This window comes from Lissotriton vulgaris, chromosome 5 (assembly GCF_964263255.1).
Source record: "Lissotriton vulgaris chromosome 5, aLisVul1.2, whole genome shotgun sequence".
Classification (NCBI taxonomy): domain Eukaryota; kingdom Metazoa; phylum Chordata; class Amphibia; order Caudata; family Salamandridae; genus Lissotriton; species Lissotriton vulgaris.
The window spans coordinates 1,809,451,475-1,809,474,257 of record NC_141693.1 but is presented as its reverse complement, the minus strand read 5'-3'; the positions used below and the strand labels follow the sequence as shown (position 1 = coordinate 1,809,474,257).

Below are 22,783 nucleotides of genomic sequence, written 5' to 3'. Positions count from 1 at the left end.
CGGCCCTTTGCGAGTGCGATTTTTGCATTTGGGATTCAGCATCCCAAATGCAAAAATCACTAATTGCGATGTCGCAAATGTGCGAGAAATTACATTTAAGGAATCTCTATTAGAGATTCCTTAAATGCAATTCAGCATCCAATTTAAATTTGCGAAATCGCAATTTCTTGCCGCAATTTACCGCGAGGTCAGACCTCGCGGTAAATTGCGAAAACTCAGAAAAATGCATTTAAATGCATTTTTCTGAGTTGCATGTTACACACACACATGTCCTTTGGACATGTGTGTGTGCAACACCTGTGTGAAATTTCATTTGAGGGGTGCTACAGGGTGTCCTGTGGACACCCCTGGCACCCTTCAAATCGCAATCTTATTTGCGATTAGCTAATTGCTAATCGCAAATAAGGAATACTCCCCATTCATTCCTATGGGCCTTTTGGCCCATAGGAATGAATGGCGAGTTATTCCTTATTTGCGATTAGCAATTTGCTAATCGCAAATAAGGAATCAGTAGGAATCGCATTTTATTATGCGATTCCTACATGATTACCGTTTTGCGAGTCCTTAATAGCGAATCGCTATGATTCACTATTAGGGGCTCGCAAAACGGCCCCTTCATGAATAAGGCTGTAAGTGAATATCCAGGTTTCTTGACTTCAAGGTCAGCACCTTGGCTGCTAGGCACTATCTCCAGACTTGATTTTAAACCTCATCCCCTTTAATATCTGTGATTAAGAGGCCATTACGAGCTAGTCCTTATTTGCAAAAGAGTTAGTCTGTACCACCATGTGGTATACATTTCATATTCTCCTTCACTCATTAATTACTCTTGCATAATGCTACAAGCCTCCTTTCAGAGCACCGACTTATCATCTGCCATTGCACCCAATTAGCAAGATTTCTAATGTACTTCCGGGATACTTCAGTTCTGTGTAATCATCTTTTGCAGTGGCATGTGCCACAACCTGTACACTTCAAAGTGACTGCTGCAAAGGTTCTATTAATGTTCCTTGCATACAAATGAATCGATAAGAAGGGGCAGTGCTTTGAAGAAACCAGATGAAAAAATTACAACAATTAAAGTAAATGCTTAGAGTTGCCCCACCTGCTTTATCTTGATTCAGAATTAGATGAGAAATGGATATTAATTAATCACACCTATAATAATTAGAGGGAGAGTCTGACCTTCAAACAAAATTGTTGATATAGCAGTTTACTCTTGGAAAAGAAACACCCACTACGGTTTGTATTTAAAGGCTCACACATCCAGCCATTGCACCAGCACCCTCCACTCTCCCACTCAGTGCCACTTTGCAGGGTAGCAGTTCTTCTGGAGCATCATGTCTTACACCCAACATAGTGCTGGTTCCAGCCGGGCTTCAATGGTTGGTGGTGGCGCCAGCTTTGGTGGCTTCCAAGGCGGCTTTGGAGGTTTCCAAGGGGTCTTTAACAATGCAGTTATTGGGAGCCAACCCAGCAACGAGGGCCTCCTCTCTGCTGGGGAAAAGCAGACCATGCAAAACCTGAATGACCGTCTTGCTAGCTATCTGGAGAAAGTCAAACAACTGGAATGTGCCAACTTGGAGCTTGAGAACAAAATCAAGGATTGGTATGCACACCACCGTCCAGCAGTGGCTCATGACTACAGCAAATACTACACCATCATTGCAGAGTATCAAAAAAAGGTAAGAACATTATAAATCATTAAAAACTGGGCCTACTGATGTACATGATGACATCATTCCTTGTTATTGCTGTAGTGAGTAATGCAGAAATGAATTGTTACTTTTTAAGTGTTTGGAGTTGGGGATTTCGTCTCTCATAGTTTCGAATAGGGCTTTACACGGAGTACAGGACATTTTCTCCCTTGATGTATAAAGAAGGGCACTCTGTCTGTATTTATGGACCATCAGCTTCCTTGAATGAAACTGTTACCAAAGTGCGCAAGGCGCTCCAATACCTTTGAGTCGAACTCGCACTATACAAAACTGCAAACAAATGCAGAAAAATGGTTTCCTGGAGTTATGAAACCACGTGATGCTTCAACTGATACTGCATGGCGGTGCCTGAAATATTAAGTGACATAGGGAGCGCGGGAAATAGATACTATGTGCATGCACCAGATTGAATTGTCAGAAACGTTTCATAAAACAATCTAAACGTATCCAAATCTTTTTCTGTAGGATTAGTGACTTATTTTCTGAAGGACCGAATTGCCCTCTTGGAAAAGACACTCCACCCGCTGCACCATGGTCTTCAATGTAAACTTTTATTGTCTTCCAGATCATTTGTGCATCTACTGATAATGCCAGGATCGTCCTGCACATCGACAATGCCAGACTAGCCGGTGAAGACTTCAAACTTAAGTAAGTCTGTCCATTTCTCCATCTGTGGCAAGTCCTTATCAGAGAGACAGAGCTATCCAAATTCCAACGTATTCTTGACTGTCCTCACCTTCTTTTCCTTCCCCGCTAATTCTTCTACATAGCCTTGTCTTCAGTAGACTAGATCACTGGAACAGCCTTCTGCTTAGGTGTTGCAATACTTGCTCGTACCCTTGGTAAGGGTGTTACCATTGCCACATGGACTCTTCCTAGGCTTGCCAGGCACACCAGGACCACCACTTGCCAATATAAGGATAACTAAAGCACGAATCCTTCTCAAACCTTGAAATCTTAGGGCTTGGTTTAGACCCTCACAGATGAACCGCCTTCCAGACGGTGGCTGAGGACATCTCCTCCACCACCTTGACCTTGTGAGTCAGGGAGGATTTGGCCCTTGAGACAAGGCTCAATCATTGGACTCACCTGTGATGAATCTGAACATTCAAATGGCTGACGACCTCTCCATTTCCACTCTTTCCCTCACACCTTTGCCCAACAAAGGTCATTTACTCGGTGCTGTACTCAGTGACCACATATAACCTCACTCACCTTTCTCAATATATCCCCACCTAATCCATGCCTTCTATGTGAAGCCACGTATATTGAGAAAATTACCCATTCAAATACATTTCAAAACATTAAATATGGCAATTATGTTTACTTTGAACCCATATATTTTCTTTCTAATGAATAGACTTTAAATTACCTTTTCCTTTTTTCCTACTTGTGAAATAATCTTTCTTTAAGAGAGAAGTGCAAGATTAGGGTTCGCTCACTGAAACAACACAAAGATGGGTGACATGCTTGAAGTTTTCTCAGCAACTGAGATCAATTGAAAATATATACCGAGGACTCACATGAGGATTGTGTGGCTGGAACGCATTGCAGGGACTTCTCTGGATAGCTTAGCTGTGCTGCACCATCATATACCGTAGAGGGATCTTCTGAGCAGAAAACAGTTTACCTTTTGTTTAAGATTATCACAGCTCAATTACCTTGATTCTGTTCATTGAGGTCGTCTGTTTGTTTGCCAGATGAGTAGTAACAGACCATTAACCTTTTGGGATAACTTCTGGAACGTACCTGAGGGGCGTGAGAATTATCGGCGCTGTAGCGGCAGGAACTGCTGCTAAAGCGGCGATTATGTGCTTGATAATACAATCCTTGAGAATTTCAATAGAAGCCCATGTTCACACCAGAACATGGGCTTCTATGGGAATTCTTAAGGCCATATTATCAAGCCCCTTATCGCCGCTTTAGTGGCAGTTTTTTGCCGCTAAAGTGGCGATAAATTTAAAGCCGTAATATGCCCCTGAATACTCAAACTTCTCCCTCCACATTTTTAATTCAAGCAACCTAGGGGGTATAATATCAAGCAGGGCATTAAAATTATCGCAGTTTTGGCGGCAGAAAACTTGATAATATGACCTTGAGAATTCCAATAGAAGCCCATGTTCGCACCAGAACATGGGTTTCTATTGGAATTCACAAGGCCATGCTATCAAGCCCATCATCGCCGCTTTAGCGGCAGTTTTCTGCCGCTAAAACGACGATAATTTTTAACGCCCTGCTTGATAGTATGCCCTAGTACCCACCACAAACTCCATCCTTCTAGGCGCTATCACCAGGTGTTACCTAGTAAGAAATGCGATGCTAATGGCTTCATTGACCTTAGAATGATACAAGCCCTATTTGTCTTTTATCAGTTTACAGACAAATATCAGAAGTGCAATAACCATGACATCCATCGTAACCCTGTTCTTATTACCTTACTGTGCCGATAGTCATATTTGACTTGGATGGTGGGAGGTTTGTAATGCACTAATCTTGCATGCACAGACCAAAACAAACTGAAGGCTATATATTTTTTTAAACACACGGATTTAGTAGCACATTTGAAGTGACATTGTGCTTCTGGCAATGTGTTGTTGCAAACTTTAATTTACCTGCTTGGGGCCTCAGTTTTAGAACTTGATCTTTCAGATGTGGTTTTGCTTGGCTGTTATTCACGTCTAGTTACTTTTTTCCCCCAGGTTTGAGAATGAGCTGTCCCTGCGCCAGAGCGTGGAGACCGACACCAACGGGCTGCGCAAGGTGCTCACTGAGTTGGGTGTGGCCAGTTGTGACCTTGAGGGAGAGGTGGAACACCTGACGGAGGAGCTGGCTTGCCTCAAGAGGAACCACGAAGAAGTAAGCGCAATGTGGCATGACAGTGCTGGTACTGACATAGTTGGATTTCAAAAACTTGTGTTACACGCCTTCAAAATGAGCTTTCTGATTCTTCAAAGTTTACCCTTTGTTGTGTGTCTACTGTACAAATCTGTGACAAAAGCCTTTGTTATTGTGTTTTGAACTATCTTTCTTGAAAAACTTGGCACACAATATGTTGAGGGAAACTGAATTGTGCTAACAGCTGAGAACATTTGTCACATTATTTTCTATCATTTTTCCTTGAAAGAGCCTAAATAGTTCCCATTTCTCACGCCAGGGATACCGTATACTAGGAGTTTTTGTGTCGGAAAGATATTTCTCAACACCTTGGCCGACAATTTACCTAAGGCCAATGCACCATCAGACAGTTTATCATCTAAGCTTTGCATTGCACACCAGAAACACCTGAGCAGTGAACAGCATCCCATGTTTGCTCAGACTTTAGCTCTAAGAAGAACATAGTTGTGTTCCCCAGAAATGTAGCTTTAGCAGCAATGTTATTTGTTAGCCTGCTGAATTCCTGTCCAGGTTTCAGTTATGTTTTTTATATGATTGGGGAGAGAAGATAACTTGAAACTGAAGGGTGGCCTATTATTCACCGAAATAATTCAATCATTTTTAGAATCCTTGTGAACTTTTTCTAGAAATAATCAGATTGGCAAACAAGGAAAGTTTAAATGCATTACATTGGAAAACATTAATGCATATGTTTCCGGTTTCAACAAAATGTGAACTCTCAGTATTGAGTGATTTGGGCCCATGGAGAGAAAACAAATGGGATAGGAGTGCAAAGCAAGGGAGTTTGAAACTCATGAATTCAAATTCAGAGCAATGACTACTGAACCACTTCTTTTTGCTAGGGGACACATCGCTCTTCTTCTTAGACAATATACTCTTTCTGAAGGAAATGTATCTTTCTAATTGACAGCATCACCTACCATTTATTCTTTTTGGTGGTCAAAGTTGCCTTTTTTCTCCTAGACCCTAAATCTCCTGCGTTCTATCAGATCATAATTTCCTACTGATAAATGAAATTTCTATTTGACAGATATACCTTCCTATAAGAACATAGGGTCATATGTATCAAGCACAAATGCGTTCGCAAACTCGGCATTTGCGATCGCATTTTTACTAAATGGTATGTATGAAGCAAATCTGCGTACAAAATAAGGAATCGCAAAATTTGCGATTCCTTATTTTGCGATTGCATTTAAGGAATCGCAAATTTTGCGATTCCTTAAAAGCAATGTAAGAAGCACCAAAAAAGTGCAATTTCGCCTTAAGGAATCGTAAATTACCACCAACTTCAAGTTGGTGGTAATTTGCGATTTCTTTGAAAAATTCACTTTTTTTTCTTTTTCAAAGTGCCATGTGACGCATGTATGTGTGCTACATGTGCACCCATGCTTATTTCAGGGGTGCAACAGGGTGTCCTTTTGACACCCTTGCACCCTTGAAATTGCATTCTCAATTTGCAATTCGCTAATTGCTAATCGGAAATTGAGAATGTCTTCCTATTCATTCCTATGGCCTAGAGGCCCATAGGAATAAATGGGGAGGTATTCCTTAATTGTGAATCGCAATTTGAGATTCACAATTAAGGAATATGTAGGATTCACAAAATGTATTGCAAATCCTACATACATAGCATTCTGCGATTCTCAAATAGCGATTCGCAAAAAATCGCTATTTGAGAATCGCAAAATCACTTTTTGATACATATGACTTTTTGATACATATGACCCATTGCCCTTCCAAGCCACATCTTCTCCGTAACAGTCCACCACCCGGCCTGTGCCAGGTCTTTTCATTCACAAACATACAGCTTTCTAATCAAGCATACGTTTTCCCTCACACTATAGGACCTTCGCTCAGACCACAGCTTCATAAAATCTCTAGTTAATACCATTTTTAAAGCACTTTAAACAAGGTGGTGCTGTTACCAATGGATACCATTCTCCAATGTAATGATACTCAATTTGCATAACCTTAAAAGAGTGAAACACTGAGTTACCGCTGTGAAGGATTTTGAACCTGTAACTTGCAGGTTACACCAGATCTCAGCAGCAATCAATTTGTCTGCTGAACCATCTGCCTGCAACTAAACTGCATCTCCTTACTAGCAGACCTCACAACCTTACTGCTAAAAACACATCGTCCAATTTCTAGACTGAAAATTTACTGAAATTGTGTCTATTACATCAGACACATCAATTCATCTGCTGCGTCAAAGTGTCCCAAATATGACCTTAGGGTAACCTCCAGTGTAGCACTTAAAAAAACTAAAAAGCAGTGCTATAATTTAAAGGTATATCTACTGAGATCCCCTTTGGAGAATAAGATGCAGCTACAAAACAGTAACCATGTTGTGCTCTCTAGCGGTATTTGATGTGTGGTGATCCACAACAGCCAACTAGGTTATGACTTGTTTTGTGAAAGTAATAATGGATGTTGATAAGTGATGGCCAGAGATAGCAGCTGCAGCCACTGACATAACCTTTGGCACCTCTTTCACTGCTCTTGCCTTCACTGAAGTCAGGGATCAGAAGAGACTGAGATAAAAGTAAGTAAATATAGTTCAAATACCATAGTTCTGCCTGTAATGTGCAATCATTGACCCTTTCCTCCCACCTAACAAGCCAATAGATGGTACAAAAGGGACCAAGGGTGGGTTACTGGTCAAATCTTTGATGTTATTGGGGCATCTTCGCGAACTGACTTATAAAAGAGCAGAGAAAGATACCCTTGTATTCTTGCCTTTGGTTAGTAGTGGTTAATGCCCTTGACATGCTGTTACTCCCCCTGTAGGAACTGAAGGGACTACTGGGAACAGAAGGGCATCTCAGCGTAGAGATGAATGCTGTTCCAGGCATCAACCTACTGAAACTCCTCGGCGACATGCGAAGCCAGTACGAGGAGATGGCGGAAAAGAATCGCCGGGATGCCGAAGCAAAGTTCCTGGAAGCGGTGAGGAGGGGAGGAATGTTGTGTGTGCTGTGGGATTACAAGGATTGAAGTATGGAAAACCTAGATATTTTCCAACACCCTAATGTACCATGAAATGCCATACGGATGTCACCAAGTCAGTCCCACTCTAGGCTCTACGTAGCATGTGATTGACTCTACCCAGGGCTTACCAGCCACACAGAGTCCCTACAGATTAGTCCACTCTGATGCCTTAGGTTTGGGAGGATGTGTGCTTTTAATATGGATTTGTAAATTGTTGGTCTCTTTCTGTAATGGCACAGACAATCTAAAAATGCTGGAATGGAGTACATCCCAGAGCAACTATCAGTCGCTGAGACTACTCCAAGCAGTTTATCCATCACTTTTTGTGCAGTCTAAACATGTGAAAGTTGTTCATGCTGTCTCCTAGAGCATTGCAATCAAGCAAGAGATCTCCGCTGGGGCTGAGGAGGTGCAGACAAGCAAAAAGGAAGTCTACGACTTAAAACGCTCCCTCCAGGCCTTGGAAATTGACCTGCAAGCAGCTCTGACGATGGTAAGTTGTGTCAATTACACAAGTTATTTCTCAAGAGACGTCCCTGTTGGCAAATATTTCAAAGCATTATTGGTTCACAAATTCATTGTGGAAGGTTTTGATGAACCTATGAACACTATGAAATCATCACTTGTATAGCACATAGGAATTTCTCCTTAGTCTGAAGGCACTTGCATAACGCCAAGTTTCTTAGGTCCATGCTTGGGTCCCTCTACAGTTCCTTATTTTCCAGTATTCGTAAAACTAGTTTTATAATGGGATAAAATATACCAACAAGTCAAAGAATGCAAAGAAAAAATCTAAACTGGAGAAGCTAGTCACATATGAACCCTGGCATCTTGGCTGAGCTGCACCTATTAATATTAGTCAGAAGTCTATACCTGAATTGGCTTCAATTCTCATTTTGGCAATCGTAGAAAGAAGGAAATGTAAATTTGACTTTAGAATCAGGTGCTGACCATCCAGTCTGAATGTTACTCATAGTAGCTGACCATTGAGTCTTCCCATGAACAACTACACGCGACAATTTGATTTCTAATGCGTTCTTTAGAAATTATCTCTGCCACATTACTTGTGCATTGAAGTAACGTACATCTATAGATAATCATGGGCAATATGCATTGAATAATTGTACTTCATTTATTTACAATAAAGATACATTTCACAACTAAACCTACAAAGCTACACATTAAAATAAATGTAAGCCATGCAGCGAATCATACACATAATTAAAACGCAAATCCAACATTTAAAACTGGGAAAATGATTTCCTCAGTTATAGGAAACAAATAACAGTGTGAGAAAAGGCAGAACTTGAGAGTAAGTAGGCAGTCCGTACGGCCAATATTTCAGTCTCTACTTTATGTAGAGTAAATATATATGGTATGAATGAGAGGAACGGAGAGTTGGAGACTGTAAAACCAGTCTACGTTTCACAAGCCCAGACACACAGTTACCATTGGGTGGGAACCGGGAAGGAGACCTTGGAAGTGTTGAGGCCAGTTGCTAAGGTTAGAGAGTGGAGCTGACTCTGAGAAAACCAGGTGAGGGTTGCAGATGCTGTGGGATGGCTTTAACATAGGCACAGCTGCATGAGCAGCTTGGTGGGGTAGTAGTAAGTGCACTTTGTGCACACAATGAACTAGCGTGGAGACTATTCCAAGGCTGCATTCATAATGGGGATGAAAAGAAAGCATATAGTCATTGTTGCAGCATCTCCCCATAATAACGCCACCATGCAGCCTTAAAGGCTTCCTGGACCCGTCTTGAGCAGTAGGCAGTATGCTCTGAGATTGCTAACACCTGCTGTATGTACTTAGTTGGCAAATGTCTATTTTTATGATAAAAATCCAAGGAAGGCTTGGTAAAGTTTCATACCTAAATGTACTTGACTGCAGTATATTATTCTGGATGTGGGGGAAGGGATGAAGGCTACCGCCATTTTGCTTCACTCTTGGCCCATTGCCATCTAGAACACATTCCATCAGGTTGTTTCAGGTGTACATCTTGACTTTTTTACACACAGAAAAAATCCCTTGAAGCCAACTTGGCAGAAACAGAAGGGACCTACTGCGCCCAGCTGGCACACCTTCAAGAGAGGATCAGTCAACTAGAGGAGGAACTTGAAGGAATCAAGGAAGAGATGGAGAACAATATGGCAGAGTACGAGCAACTCCTGGACATCAAGAGCCGGCTGGAGAGGGAGATTGAGACCTACCGGTGCCTGCTAGAGGGTCAGGGCAGGTAAGACGATGGCAAATCCTGAACACCTACACTTTAGCAATATTTAGGTTCCAGGCAAAGTTCTTCACCTGGGTTACCATTGCAGTGAAGAGAGGAGCCCTAACTCGCTCAAACAAGAGATTTAGGAAACCCCTAGGCAACATCTTGCTGGAATCCTGTCATGTCTATGCAGCAAAACATGCTTATAGATTGATTATAGGAGAGAACATTCTCAGTTAACTTTATGTATGTTGTTTCCTTTTAGTGGCCATGGAGACCAAAAGGCCAAGAGTTATGGCTCTCACTCATCCAGGGGTAAGTGTTCCACCTTTCTATTTGCTTTTTGAAAATGGCTGAATATCACAGTGTCTGGTTCTTGTGCTATATCCCACCTCTGTGTTTGCGGTCCTGTCTAGTATAATAACGTTTTCCACCAAAGGACTCCTATGAAAGATAGTTCCAAAGTGGGTCATGTAGTTTTTGAAATCCCATCTGATAGGGGAAGTATTTTCCCTTTATGGATTTTGACCTCCACTGCCCAACTTCTCTGTATGTATTAGTACGAAAAGAGGTGACGCTGCTCAAGCAGGCCTAATTCAAGGAAGCAATTAAAAAAGTGAAGCTCTGCCCTTCACTTTTTTGAGGCATTAAAGGTTCCACCAAACAAAGCACTAGAATAATCTAGACATTTTTTTCCCAATGTAATTCCTGGCACCTTTTCCCAACTTTAAAACCTAAAGTTAGCACATGTGAGTGGCCCTCTTGTTCCCTCTTTCCTTTTCTCTTATAGTGAAGAACAACGATGCATCACTATTTCATGATGATGCCTTTGCATGTTATGTTATATTATGTTATTTGATGGGTATCTACAGAGCCCACGACTCACACGGGAGTGTATCCTGGCGCTGGTAAGCAAGTGCTGAGTAGGTTGTGTCTGTGCCACGTTTGGTGAAGAGACAAGTCTTTAGATTCTTGCAGAACTCAAGTACTTAGGAGAAGGCCAAACAAAGTAACAACGTAACATGCTTCTCTTTCACTAGAAACGTGCTCGTGAAAACAAGGAGGGAAAAAAGATCGGGATACTAAATTGATTGGATGATTCTGAGATCTTGTTTTGTGGGCTCCATAATGTACCATCAATGTTTGGGGTGAACTTCCTCTTGAGGAGTGAGTACTGGACTCAATATACCTGATACAGTGGGGGTCCCACTCTATTTCTCCTTCATCGATCATATATAAGGTAGCTTCTCCCTCAAGCATACACTCACTCCTTTCTACCACTAAGTTGCTTCGCTGTGGGATCAAGGTGGAGACCTACCTACGACTCCTGGCTGAAGGACTGCAGACACTGGAGAGGGCCTGGTGACTGGGTTATATAAAGACGGTCATCTAAGTCTAGGCATGTTTGAGCCAGAGAGGTCAGGATGGTCAGAGTGATCAAAGAGGGGACATTAGGATTCTTACATGAGACGCATGCATCGCGATTAGAATGTTTACCTTAGTGCCTACTGATAATATTTGTATATTCATATCTTGGCATGCCCCAAACAGAACGTTCAGCTTATGTACAATACCAACTATAAAATTCACAAGAAGCACAATCCTTATCAGGAGAACCTTTTCACGAGGCACTTGCAACAATCTTAAGATTGAAAGGCAGGTCAAAGGCTGCCTTTATCATTTGAACATTCCCACCCTGTGCATGCACCAACTGGAATATTTATGCTCTAGACCCGATTTAGAAAGCTATTTGCCTACCTGAGTTTAATTTAGGTACACAAATATTGCATTGTAGATGACAAAATATAATTCCAGAGTCCTAAAATAAGTGCAGGATTCCATTCTTGAGCCAACATGTCCACGGAATTCTCTGCCTTTATACACATATTTTGTTCTCTCAAGATATCCTACCTGCATTCCACTGGTTTCCTTTTCATTTCTTGTTTCAGCCCCGGCGCCAGTTAGAAGCCGCGTTGTGAAGACCATCGTCCAGGATGTGATTGACGGCAGAGTAGTCTCACAAGAGGAGAAACAAAGTGAACAGAAAATATAAACAGACGCTGGGACTCCCCTTATGGAACCGCTGATCGACCGGGAAACCTACAACCGGATGCGATGCACAAACCCTTGCACTCTTCTGCTTTTTCTGGTGGGTTTTCAACTCTTCGAACATAACCGCAGAATCCTGTGGCCAAGTTAGCTCACTGAGCAACACAACAGCAGCCCTCGTGCATACAAGCAAAAGAACCCAAAAGAAATGAGAGGACACCTAAGAAAACGGAAGAGCGCCCGTGATGTCATCACGTGCCTTATAAATAGTGAAGAATCGGTTACCAACATTTTTAAACTTGGGTCAATGGAAAGCATTTTAAACGTAATATCGGTTGGGACTTTGCTACTGAAGACTCCAAAAAGTGCCACCTCGGCGGGGGGCCGCTGGGAAGTGGAGCTATTCACTGTGCCAAGGCTCTTACTTTGGGTTTTATCTTGGTCTCTATGCCTCTCTTTACCAGAAAATATAAATTTCTGTTTCTGTGCCATTATTATTCAATAAACTATACTTTTGAATGCAAAATAAAAGGGTGTATTTTCTGGTCCCAAAAGGGTAGAAAACATTTCACCAATTTCGCTATTTATGTATTCAGAAATCATCATTTAATTTTATTTCCTGGAAGTTAGTTTGGTATCCAAAGTAGTACTGAATTCAGTGGGGGGACATTCGTTTCCCGAATTTCTAGTTGAGGAGGCATTTGAAGAACATATGCTCAGAATAGGCGGACATATGACAGTGTGTGTGTATAATATATGTATATATATATATATATATATATATATATATATATATATATATATATATATATATATATATATATACATATAATATATATATATATATATATATATATATACATATAACATATATATATATATATATATATATATATATATATATATATATATATATATATATATATATATATATATATATATATATATATATATTTATACTTAGGAGAGGAGCGCATTGGTTGTAGGGTCAAATCAACCAACCAAACAAGCAGGAAATCACTGGGCAAGGTGGAATTGAGTGTTTATTTACCACATCAGATGCATTTCGGCCTAGCCGGGCCTTGGTTACATGACCCCAAGTTGCAAACATAGTCTATACTCAAATAAATACTATACATAATACAAAATACAGATAATGTTTCAGGGCCGTCATCCTTGAATGGTGTCATGGTGCCTCAGGCATGGTAACAAATAATTAAATATAACATAAATGTCCACCTGTACCTGAATACATGCAAGTATGAAAGGAATCAACCCCAAGTGGGTATAATCAATGGCAGCATACAGGTTTAATAATTGGTAAGAGGGCCTACATGGGATTTTTTAAACAAAAAACTCTTCTAGAATCATACAATATAAATTTATGAAGCCCTAATTAATGGCTTATAGATAAACTCGCCTTGAATGAATATAATTAATTTTGTTAATTTACTTGCTATAAGCCACTAATTAGGGATTCATACATTTATTTTTTTTGATCCTAGAAGTTTTTTGCTAAAACAATTTGCTTGTAGGCACTCTTACCAATTATTAGCTTTGATTTACCCAAGCCTTCAAGGGTCTATTGGGTTGCCCAATTTTTTGTTAGCATACAAGTTTAAGCATTGCGTCCCAGGATGTGGCAAGGCAGCGGGAAGTTATGCCTCAGTAGGCCAAAGTTATCTTGCATGGGAGAACTTCATATCATGTCTGTGTCCCATCTTGGTAAAGTGTCCAGGTCCCAAAGCACTAAAGCAATGAAAGCACACTAGAAATTGGCATGTTCAGGGTAGAACTCTTCTCATAAAGCGCTGCATCAGAAAACTCCTACTTACTTGGCTAATGAGCTTGAACTATCTGGTGGGAATCGAGCCCTAAGAAGATCTCTACCATTAAAGCCACACAAGTTCAAAAAGATGAGAACCTACAGTCGCAGATTTTCTGGTCTTGCTCCAAGAATATGGAATGCTCTCCCTTCCTATATCAGAACGAACCTTTCTACCGCTGCTTTTAAAACTGAAATCAAAGCTTTATTTCTCAATAGCCACCTGTACCCCTGCAAGCTATCAGTATTCTTTCACATCACTGACCCACTGATCTACCATGCAGTGTACATCCGTTGCCACTACATTTAGCTCTATTGTTTTCTGCATTGGTGAATGTGATGTATTGGCCTCTTTATCAGGGAAACTCCTTAACCACAATGTACAGCGCTCTGATACCCTGTTGGGTCTTGTTTACGCCATATAACACCTTTCAAATAAATAAATAAACAAATCAATGTGGAATGGCAGAGGTACTACAACCTCAGTGGGTGGCATGGGGGTACCAAAGACATAAAAAATAAAGAAATAAGATACAATAATAACATTTTGAGGAGGATAATCACACCCCAGTGGGAAGAATCATCATTGTGAAGGACCGCCAAATACCCCATGGCACCATTCTAAGATGGCACCCATTAAACATTATCTCTATTGTGTGCCCAAGGACCGGCTGTGCCAAAACGAGTTAATGCAGTGAATAAACAGAAAATTTCCCCTTGCCCCATATGAGCACTTCTCGTTTGGACATATATACACACACCTAGAAGGCCAGATTTAAACATTTTAAGCGTAGATGTGTGTATTGCCACAAACAAAGTTTTATGCTTTCTGACATGCACAAAACAATTCTGCATACATTTGCACACACACATACACACGCACACACACACACACACACACACACACACACACTGTCCTCCGCAAAGTGTGATGCTTTCCCACATTTTAATGAACATCTCTAGTGTTTCAAAACTGTTTGCAACGGAAAACGTAAATTCAAAGAAAGCAGTTCGGCATGCATCTGCTATTATTAATTGAAAATGTCCTCGTAAGGAACACTTATAGATAAAAAATCTGCAAATAATTTTCTCAGGTCCTCATTTTCAAAACTCTGGATACAGTGTGGTCTGTTTTCAGACTCAAGCACCTGACATGATTTTTTTTAAAAAGAGTCTGTGGTGTCATAGAATCTCTTTTTCCTCTCAGTCTTATTAAGTGCTGACATATTTTATTTAAAGGAGCTGTCGCTAAAATGTCTAGAGAAGTGAATCTGTCCAGCTAACTAACCTCCCGAAGACTGGTGCGAAATTGAGTAGGACAATTGCCTTTTCCAAAATTCCAGCTGAATCCATTTTGTTTTTTTCTCATTCATCTCTTGCCTTCTGACCTGATATGGGGCTAGGTGAATCATATCCTACTATACCTTCTAGTATAACTCCCTCCCTCTACATGTAAGCCTGGAAATCATTATCTGCATAGTACATTTAGATACATTTGATCTCTCAGCTTTGTTATGAGAAAAAGACACGCCTTATTGCATAGTTTTCAAGGCTTTCTTTTGATACTAAAGTAGATCATAATAGATACAAGGCTATTACATTAAAAGTAAGTCGCACCTTAGTTCAGATGTGTATTGAAAATGCGAAAGAATAATTAAATCTACTATCAAGAACTAACAAGGGCCTGTTTTAAATTCTTGCCTGTGAGTGATAGATGTAAACTTTTGAATTTCATCATATATCTCCTTAGTTTAGCAATGGTTAGTACATCCTTGGAGGTAGTGTTCAACGGTTATACACAGGGCAGTCCTTTATCGGATTTCATGCCACAGAATAAATGGTTACACTTGGATGAGATAGTGAGAAAAGTTGTGCACTGACAGTTCATGTGACAAGGCACAGTTGTAGTCTTGCACACAATTTTTCTGAATGATTGTACTACTGAATATCGACCCCCAAAATATTGTGGTTAAAGAATTTCAAGAAAGTATATTGAGGGGCAAAATATTGAAAGCCAAATGCACATAGGGAAGTATAGATTTACTATTCTTAAATCCACGAATTTCAGCAGACATTATAAACTCGTTTGAGATATGTAAATTGGGACTACCGCGCCATGAAGATATCTGACAGTGGCACTGTTAAATACTAGTTTTTCATTTCCCTTCAGTTGGCATGGTTTGCACAACTTCAAAACATATTCTCTGTATATGCTATAACATGAAAATTATAACCAAGGAAACAATGAAGCATCCCGTGAGATGTAGAGACACTTTGAGGTCGAGAAAGTCTGTGCTATCATAAGCATTTTCTAAGTATTGTACTGGAGTGACTTGGAAGGAATCTGCATCTGGATAATTGTTTATCCTTATTAAGAACCGGATTGTCCATTCAGGCCCAGAGGCCAGTGACAAATGCATACTTTTATGGCTATTTTATGACTATGTCATCTTTACTGCTTGAGCCTGTTGAGTGAGTTGCACTGTGTACTTCAATAAACTGTATTTAATTGCTACCTACAAAAAAAATCATCCAGCAAAAGCCTATCCTTTCTAGGGACAAGAGGAAGGCAGTGACGTTGTTTAAACAAGAGAAGATCCTAGGACCGAGGTGACTGTAAAGTTGAAGCTACACAAATTGGATTGAAAGTGTAGTTTATTGAAGGAACACAGGAGCAAGGTAGGGAACAACCTACACAGGACTTCTTCATCAGCAACTACTATAGTTGCTAGGGAGGGGAAACTAGGATACAATAGAATACAGAAACATTCTGAAAAGAATTAAAGGGGCAACATAACAGTGACCTTGGATTGTACTCTATCCATTTGAAAGGTCTTAATCATAGACATTATCCTGAAAAAGATTATGCCATAATAGCCCTGTAGATGCAGTACAAAACCAAAACATATCCATAGGGGAGCTTAATAGTACATTACTGCCCATTATTAACACCATGCGCGCTAGCGGAATTCCGCTCGCACGCTGGGATTTGCGAAAACGCACTTTACGTGACGAGCTGGGCTCGTCATCAGCGTGCGAGGAGGCTACCCCATGACGAGCCCAGCTCGTCATCAGCGTGGAAGGGGTTAAAAGGAAATGATTGTTTATCCGACTGCCAGTCAAACAGTGCATAATCTCTCCGCTATTTATCCAGCAGCAGACACTAGAGTACATATTCTCTGCTATTTAACAAGAGGCCAGCTATATATCTGAAACTTCAGTGTTTACACAGCCACAGGCTAATATGTAGCTAATAAGTAGCAATTGCAATTGTAAATTGTATTTATATAGCACTTATTACCCCTGAAAAGGTGTTGAAGGACTTTGTGGGGAGTAGCACACTACTCTACAACCCAGGATTAATGTATATTAATAATATGTGCTATAATTTTTCCTTGTGCATTAGTTTTGTTAAGTTTGTGCTCTATCAGCCTGATTCATCATTCTCCCGTTTTGCGAGGCGCTAATAGCGATTCATAGCGAATCGCTATTAAGGACTCGCAAAACGGGATTCATGTAGAAATTGCATGAAGATATGCGATTCCTACATATTCCTTATTTGCGATTAGCAAATTGCTAATCGCAAATAAGGAATAACTCTGGGAAGAAATTAAAAACCGTCCAAATCCACTTGCAAAGTGGGGGCTCTATGATGAGGCAAACATGTATTTCTACTGTAGTTGAAACTTTATATTGCACTTTTTCAACTGGACAGACATAGAATTAAAGTGATTGTTAAAGACCTATATGATCTTTAACACAAGTGACAAAGCGAATATCCAGGTTTCTTGGCTTCAAGGTCAGCACCTTGGCTGCTAGGCACTATCATTTCATTTCATTTCATTTCAAAGTGCTTTATTTCGAGTATTACTCATAAAAGCAGACAAACATACATATAATAAAAAACAATTAAATTTACAACGTCATATTAGACTTGAGCACACACTTGATATTTAGAAAGACACAATACATGAAAGAATATCATAAGCAGGATAAATATGAAAAAGTGCCAAAAATAGTGATCATAAATAAGCAATTTTTAAAAAAGACAATATATCATAAAATTTCTAGCCGATGATACATTAAAATTGAATATGTTATAAAGGGTAAAAGATGAATACAAGTCTAGCAGTCTCTGACCAAATAATCATTTTTCCCAGAGAATAGACTAAAGCCTAGCAGTCTCTGAGTATATCATAACTTGTTACAGAGAATAGACGTGTACTAATAATCTTGTAAACAACAGATTGAGTTATTGCCCTCTAATCGTTCTCTGTCTTAAAACCCAAGCCCACCCCAGGTACTTCGCAATGGCAGTAATAATCCAATTAGCAGATGTAGTTCTTAAAATCCGCAGTGCTACCATGCTATTTCTTGTTCCTAGGCTCCTACACATTGGGGCCAACCAAACTCTCCTAGGAATAGAGTACCTTGAACATGAGAACAGAAAGTGACCAAGGGTCTCATTGCCTACCCCACAGGCAGGACAGGTAGTCACGCCCCCTGCTTTCCATTTAGATGTTAAGTTGGATAAAGGCAAGGAACCAACCCTCAATTGAAAAAGCAGTTTCCTGTCCATGGGCTTTAATATGTAATCCCAATACATTTCATAATTTGGGTACAGCTTGGTCTCTAAGTAGCTAGTGGTCATGGACCCACTGTTTAAACTAAGCATACTTTTATTAACAACATGTTCCCAGTAGATACTTTTTATAGTAGACTTAGAAGGGAATAGGGCCCCGGCTGGGTCAACCCAAAGAGCATTAAGTCCTATATCGAACAAGGCAGTCTTCAATGATTTAAACCATTTAATTTTGTTGTAGCAATCTCTAGTGACAACATCTTTAAACCCATTCGCATAGTGAGAGAGCTCTGGCGTGGTCCAAAGCCTACGCCAATATAAAATCGGGCGTAGTTTGGCCTTGTCAGAAATTGCTCTCCTGCCTAATTCATATCTTAGAGGCAATTGCGGGCTGCTCTGGGGGACGCCTATCAGATTCCTATAAAATTTATTTTCTGAGGTTTGGAGCTCCTGAAGGTTTTCATACCCCCATAGTTCCGCACCATACAGGGCAGACCCTATTACTTTTGCCTCATAGATTATCAGAGGTGGTTTGATGGGCTTAGTAAACGATTTCCTTTGCTCTTTAATGATTGTGCCAGCTATTTGCTTGTGTCTTAATATAGAAATATTAAGGTGAGACTGCCACCTGTTATCGTTGGAAATATGTATCCCTAGGTAGGTGAAGGATTTAACAACCTCCAGGGTACGACCACTCAACGAAATATTAGATTTAAAATTTCTGTGAGGGTTGAAGGCCATTAGTTTTGTCTTGGACCCATTTACCTCCAGTCCATGAGCTACACAGAAATCATCAAATATTGCTAGTGCTTTTTGCAACCCTGCTGGTGTTTTTGATAAAATTAAAGTATCGTCGGCGAACATTAAAATTGGAACTTTTTCACCTGCAAGGGAAGGAGCATCAACTGCCTGGGACTGCATGGAGGAAACCACACCGTTAATAAAAAGAGTGAACAGGGTAGGCGCCATTGAACAACCCTGCCTAACCCCACGCTCAACTGGAAATTCGACGGTGTCATTACCATACCCACCCCAGCGAAATTTGGCATAATTGCCCTCATGCAGCCGCATGATTAGGGACAACAATTCCCCGGAGACCCCAAGTGTCACAAGAACTTCCCACAGTTTTGACCTTGGTACCAGGTCGAAGGCAGCCCGCAGATCAACAAATGCTGCGTACAGGCTGCCTCCGCCTAGCACCACGGTCCTCCACTGAATCAGCTGGAGGCGGAAGACTTGGTCGACAGTGCTGGTTGCCCTGCGAAAGCCAGCCTGGAAGGGGGATAAGATGTTATTATCCTCAGCCCAATCAAGCAGCCTATTTACAATTACTCGACCGACTATCTTTTGGACAGTATCAATCAGACTGATCGGACGGTAATTACTAGGCAGAGCACGATCCCCTTTCTTGTATATTGGGATGATGACGGCACCCCTCCATGTCACAGGGATATCTGCACCTCTGGCGATGTGGTTGATTAGCAGATGGATGTATTTAGACCACCTTGCAGTGTCGTTTAAAAAAACGTCTGCAGGTACACCGTCGATGCCAGGAGCACGACCTTGATGGACAGATTTAAGTGCCATCATTATTTCATGCTGCGTAAAGGTGTCAGCTTCCATCGTTTCATGGGGTACACAAACGCTATCCGTAGCCAGGTTGCTCGATGCGTATTGTTCACTAAAAAATTTTACCCAAGCATCCTGGGGGACATTATTTGTGGAGGCATCTTCAATCCTGTCATGGCCCCATTTAACTATATGCCAAAATAACCTAGAGTTATTTTGGTCACTGGCACTCTGTAACATATTCCAATGAGCTTCATCCCAAACTTTTTTAGCCTTAATTATTGAAGATTTATATTGTACCCTAGCCATCCTAATGGCCTCCTTGTTTTTATCTTTAATCGCGGCCCATAAATGGGCCCTGGCCCCCTTGCAGTCTTGGTTATACCATTTGGCTGGCCTAAGTTTCCCTGGCTTTTTGTTATTAGTCGATTTTAAAAAATGGCGTTGTATTTCTTTGAAAAGGTCATTGTGGACCTGAGTTACTATGTTCTGGGTAGAAGGTAACCCGACCACACCCTCAAGGGCCACAATGGCCCTATCAGTTGCCATATTTATTTTTCCCAAAGCCAGCAGGTCAGATTTAACACTGGTCCACCTCAGCCTGCGCATATCATTAGTGGGTATAATCGAAGGCGGGAGGGGTTCAGCACAGGTATTTAAAACGGCATCGGGCTTCCACCAATTATGAAGGACACATAAAGGGTCGTGATCGCTCTCTAACCTTTCCAACACAGCCATATCAATGACCTTTGGCCATAGAGACATACTACATATTACGTGGTCAATACGGCTCTTGTTTCTTCCATTGTTAAAGGTCATGGCTGGTGTTCTGTCAGACTTTGTTCGGCCATTCAGGGCCCTTAACCCATGTTCAAAACACATAGCGTTTAGGCCAAGAATGTCCTCAGTCCAACGAGTTATTGGGACTGCATTGAGAGCGGGGATATCCCATAGGGTGTCTTCTTCCAATCCCAATTGTACATCGCCAGTGTCTAAAGGCTCAAAAGTGCGATTTAGGTCGCCGGCTATTAATATGTTATTCCCTGATGAATGAGTTTCTAATAGATTGTACAGAGACAAAAGGACCTCAGATTTTCTTGCATTTCCCCCCCTGGCATATACATTGTAGATATCCATGGAAGTAGATGAGCTACCCTTTAATCGAATGAGCTGAATGTCTTTTAGATGGAGCTCAATGTTTCTCACATCAACCATGAGAGCCTGGCGCACCCATATCGTAAGTCCCCCCATCGGTCGCCCTTTAGGACCCTTCGTAACTGGGATGTAGAAATTCAGATAACCAAGTGCAAATACAGGATCTACAGCCCAAGTTTCTTGGAAAATGCAGACATCATATTGGCTGACAAAACCAGACCATTCACCACAATCCATTTTAGAACAAAGGCCCGCAATATTCCAAGACAATAAATTCCCAGTTGTGTTTGCTGTTATAGAACGAGTGCAATAATCCAACCCTGATGACAACAAATCAACATTGCCAGTTTCATTAGGATTTGCAATAACTACACCAGCTCTAGATACAGTCGTGTCTATCACATCCTGTACAGATTGAGGACAACTCGAAACCACTGTATAGTTAGCAGCCATAGGAACTTGCAGCACGGTGGTAGGGGTGCATGGTAGTCAATCACAAGCGTCTAGGTTGGAGAGTGCAGCAAATCTATTTTCCACTCCTAGACCCCACTCAGCAAGATCAGAGTTCTTGCTGCCCCTCTTAGTTACAACGTTCCATTTTGTTCTAAGAGTGCTGCAATTAGGACCTCTGCCTTTTCTAGGATAAAAAAAATCTAAAGTCAGAGGAACAATAGGGGTAAATCTTTTCTGGGGCGGGTGGAGGTTTGGTAAAATGTTAGGCAGGACCTCGGGGTCAGTAAAGTTAAGTACAACGCAATCCCCCTTGAATTTTTTTGCCCTGTTCCCAATCCACTCGACCCTTCGTGCATTCACCAGTTCTTCCGCAAGTTGCTCCTTACCCCAGGGTGTTATGGCCATGTTGTTAGTTAGCCGTGACAATGATTTGTTGAGTAATGACGCAGTCGACTCAACGTCGCCGGGGGCTAATTTGGGTACATTAGCAAGAACGAGAACTAATGGTGAGGCTTCAACGACGAGCTCTGATGCTCCATTCGTGGTATTTAATTCCCCATAAGGTAAAGCAGATGAAACATCCCCGGGAGGCCTGTCAGATAAGTTTGTCAATAAGGGCAACGGGGGATTTTGTGTAACAACAGAAGACGCACCATCAGAGTGGGTAGATTTAATTTCTGACAACAGAGGCTGGACACATGTTGAAATGGCTTCTGGTAGTTTTCTCACCTCTCCCAAGGTTTTACCCAATAGACCTTCCAGTTTGCTAACCTCAGCAGTTAATTTGTCGATTTTACTGATTAAGGGTTTTACCATCCCTTTAATTTTTGTATCCATCAGACAACAAAATTTTTGCAATAAATCGTCGGAAAGAGTCACATAAGTTTCCCCAGTCAAGTCCTCCTCCTCATCGTCGGTAGATTTCCTTGGTGGCGACGCAACTTTGTTTTTAGATGACCTTAAGCCTCCTCTCTTTTGTATGGCTTTCCTTTTACCCCCTGAAACCCTAGGTGCGGGGATGGGGGGAGCGGTAGAAATAGCAGACTCGCTATTAACGGAAAGCATAGTTGGTGCATCTATGTCACTATTTTCTTCTCTATTAGCAACAATGCCGCTAGGCTGAATACAATTTGAATCCTGGAGGGAGGCATGTGCCCCACCGAGGAGGCTATTGTTTAACAAGGCAAATGAGTCCTCGTTCTCTATATCTACTAATGGTGATTGTAGTGGTGATTCCAGACCCAGTGAGGCCCTTCTATCAGTGTTGATTTTTGTCACAACCTGTACGAGATAGTTCTCCATTGTGTTAGAAGGTGTGGGTTGCTTTTTTG

At 41.1% G+C, this 22,783-nt stretch overlaps 1 protein-coding gene across 1 annotated transcript; it reads left to right on the top strand.

The window, feature by feature from the left end:
- Positions 1-1,272: 1,272 nt before the first annotated feature.
- LOC147717258 (keratin, type I cytoskeletal 12-like) lies at positions 1,273-12,399 on the top strand. Its single transcript, XM_086924205.1, has 8 exons — positions 1,273-1,685; positions 2,284-2,366; positions 4,418-4,574; positions 7,404-7,562; positions 7,972-8,097; positions 9,623-9,840; positions 10,085-10,134; positions 11,769-12,399. The coding sequence occupies exons 1-8, from the start codon at positions 1,341-1,343 to the stop codon at positions 11,870-11,872; spliced, it is 1,242 nt and encodes a 413-aa protein (XP_086780331.1). The 5' UTR covers positions 1,273-1,340; the 3' UTR covers positions 11,873-12,399.
- The last annotated feature ends 10,384 nt before the right edge of the window (positions 12,400-22,783 follow it).

Excerpts from the sequence above, each read along its gene's own strand:
- LOC147717258 (XM_086924205.1), top strand. The coding sequence starts at position 1,341 with ATGTCTTACACCCAACATAGTGCTGGTTCCAGCCGGGCTTCAATGGTT. Across the intron at positions 7,563-7,971 it reads AAGCAAAGTTCCTGGAAGCG|AGCATTGCAATCAAGCAAGA; the intron begins GTGAGGAGGGGA and ends GCTGTCTCCTAG. Across the intron at positions 8,098-9,622 it reads TGCAAGCAGCTCTGACGATG|AAAAAATCCCTTGAAGCCAA; the intron begins GTAAGTTGTGTC and ends TTTTACACACAG.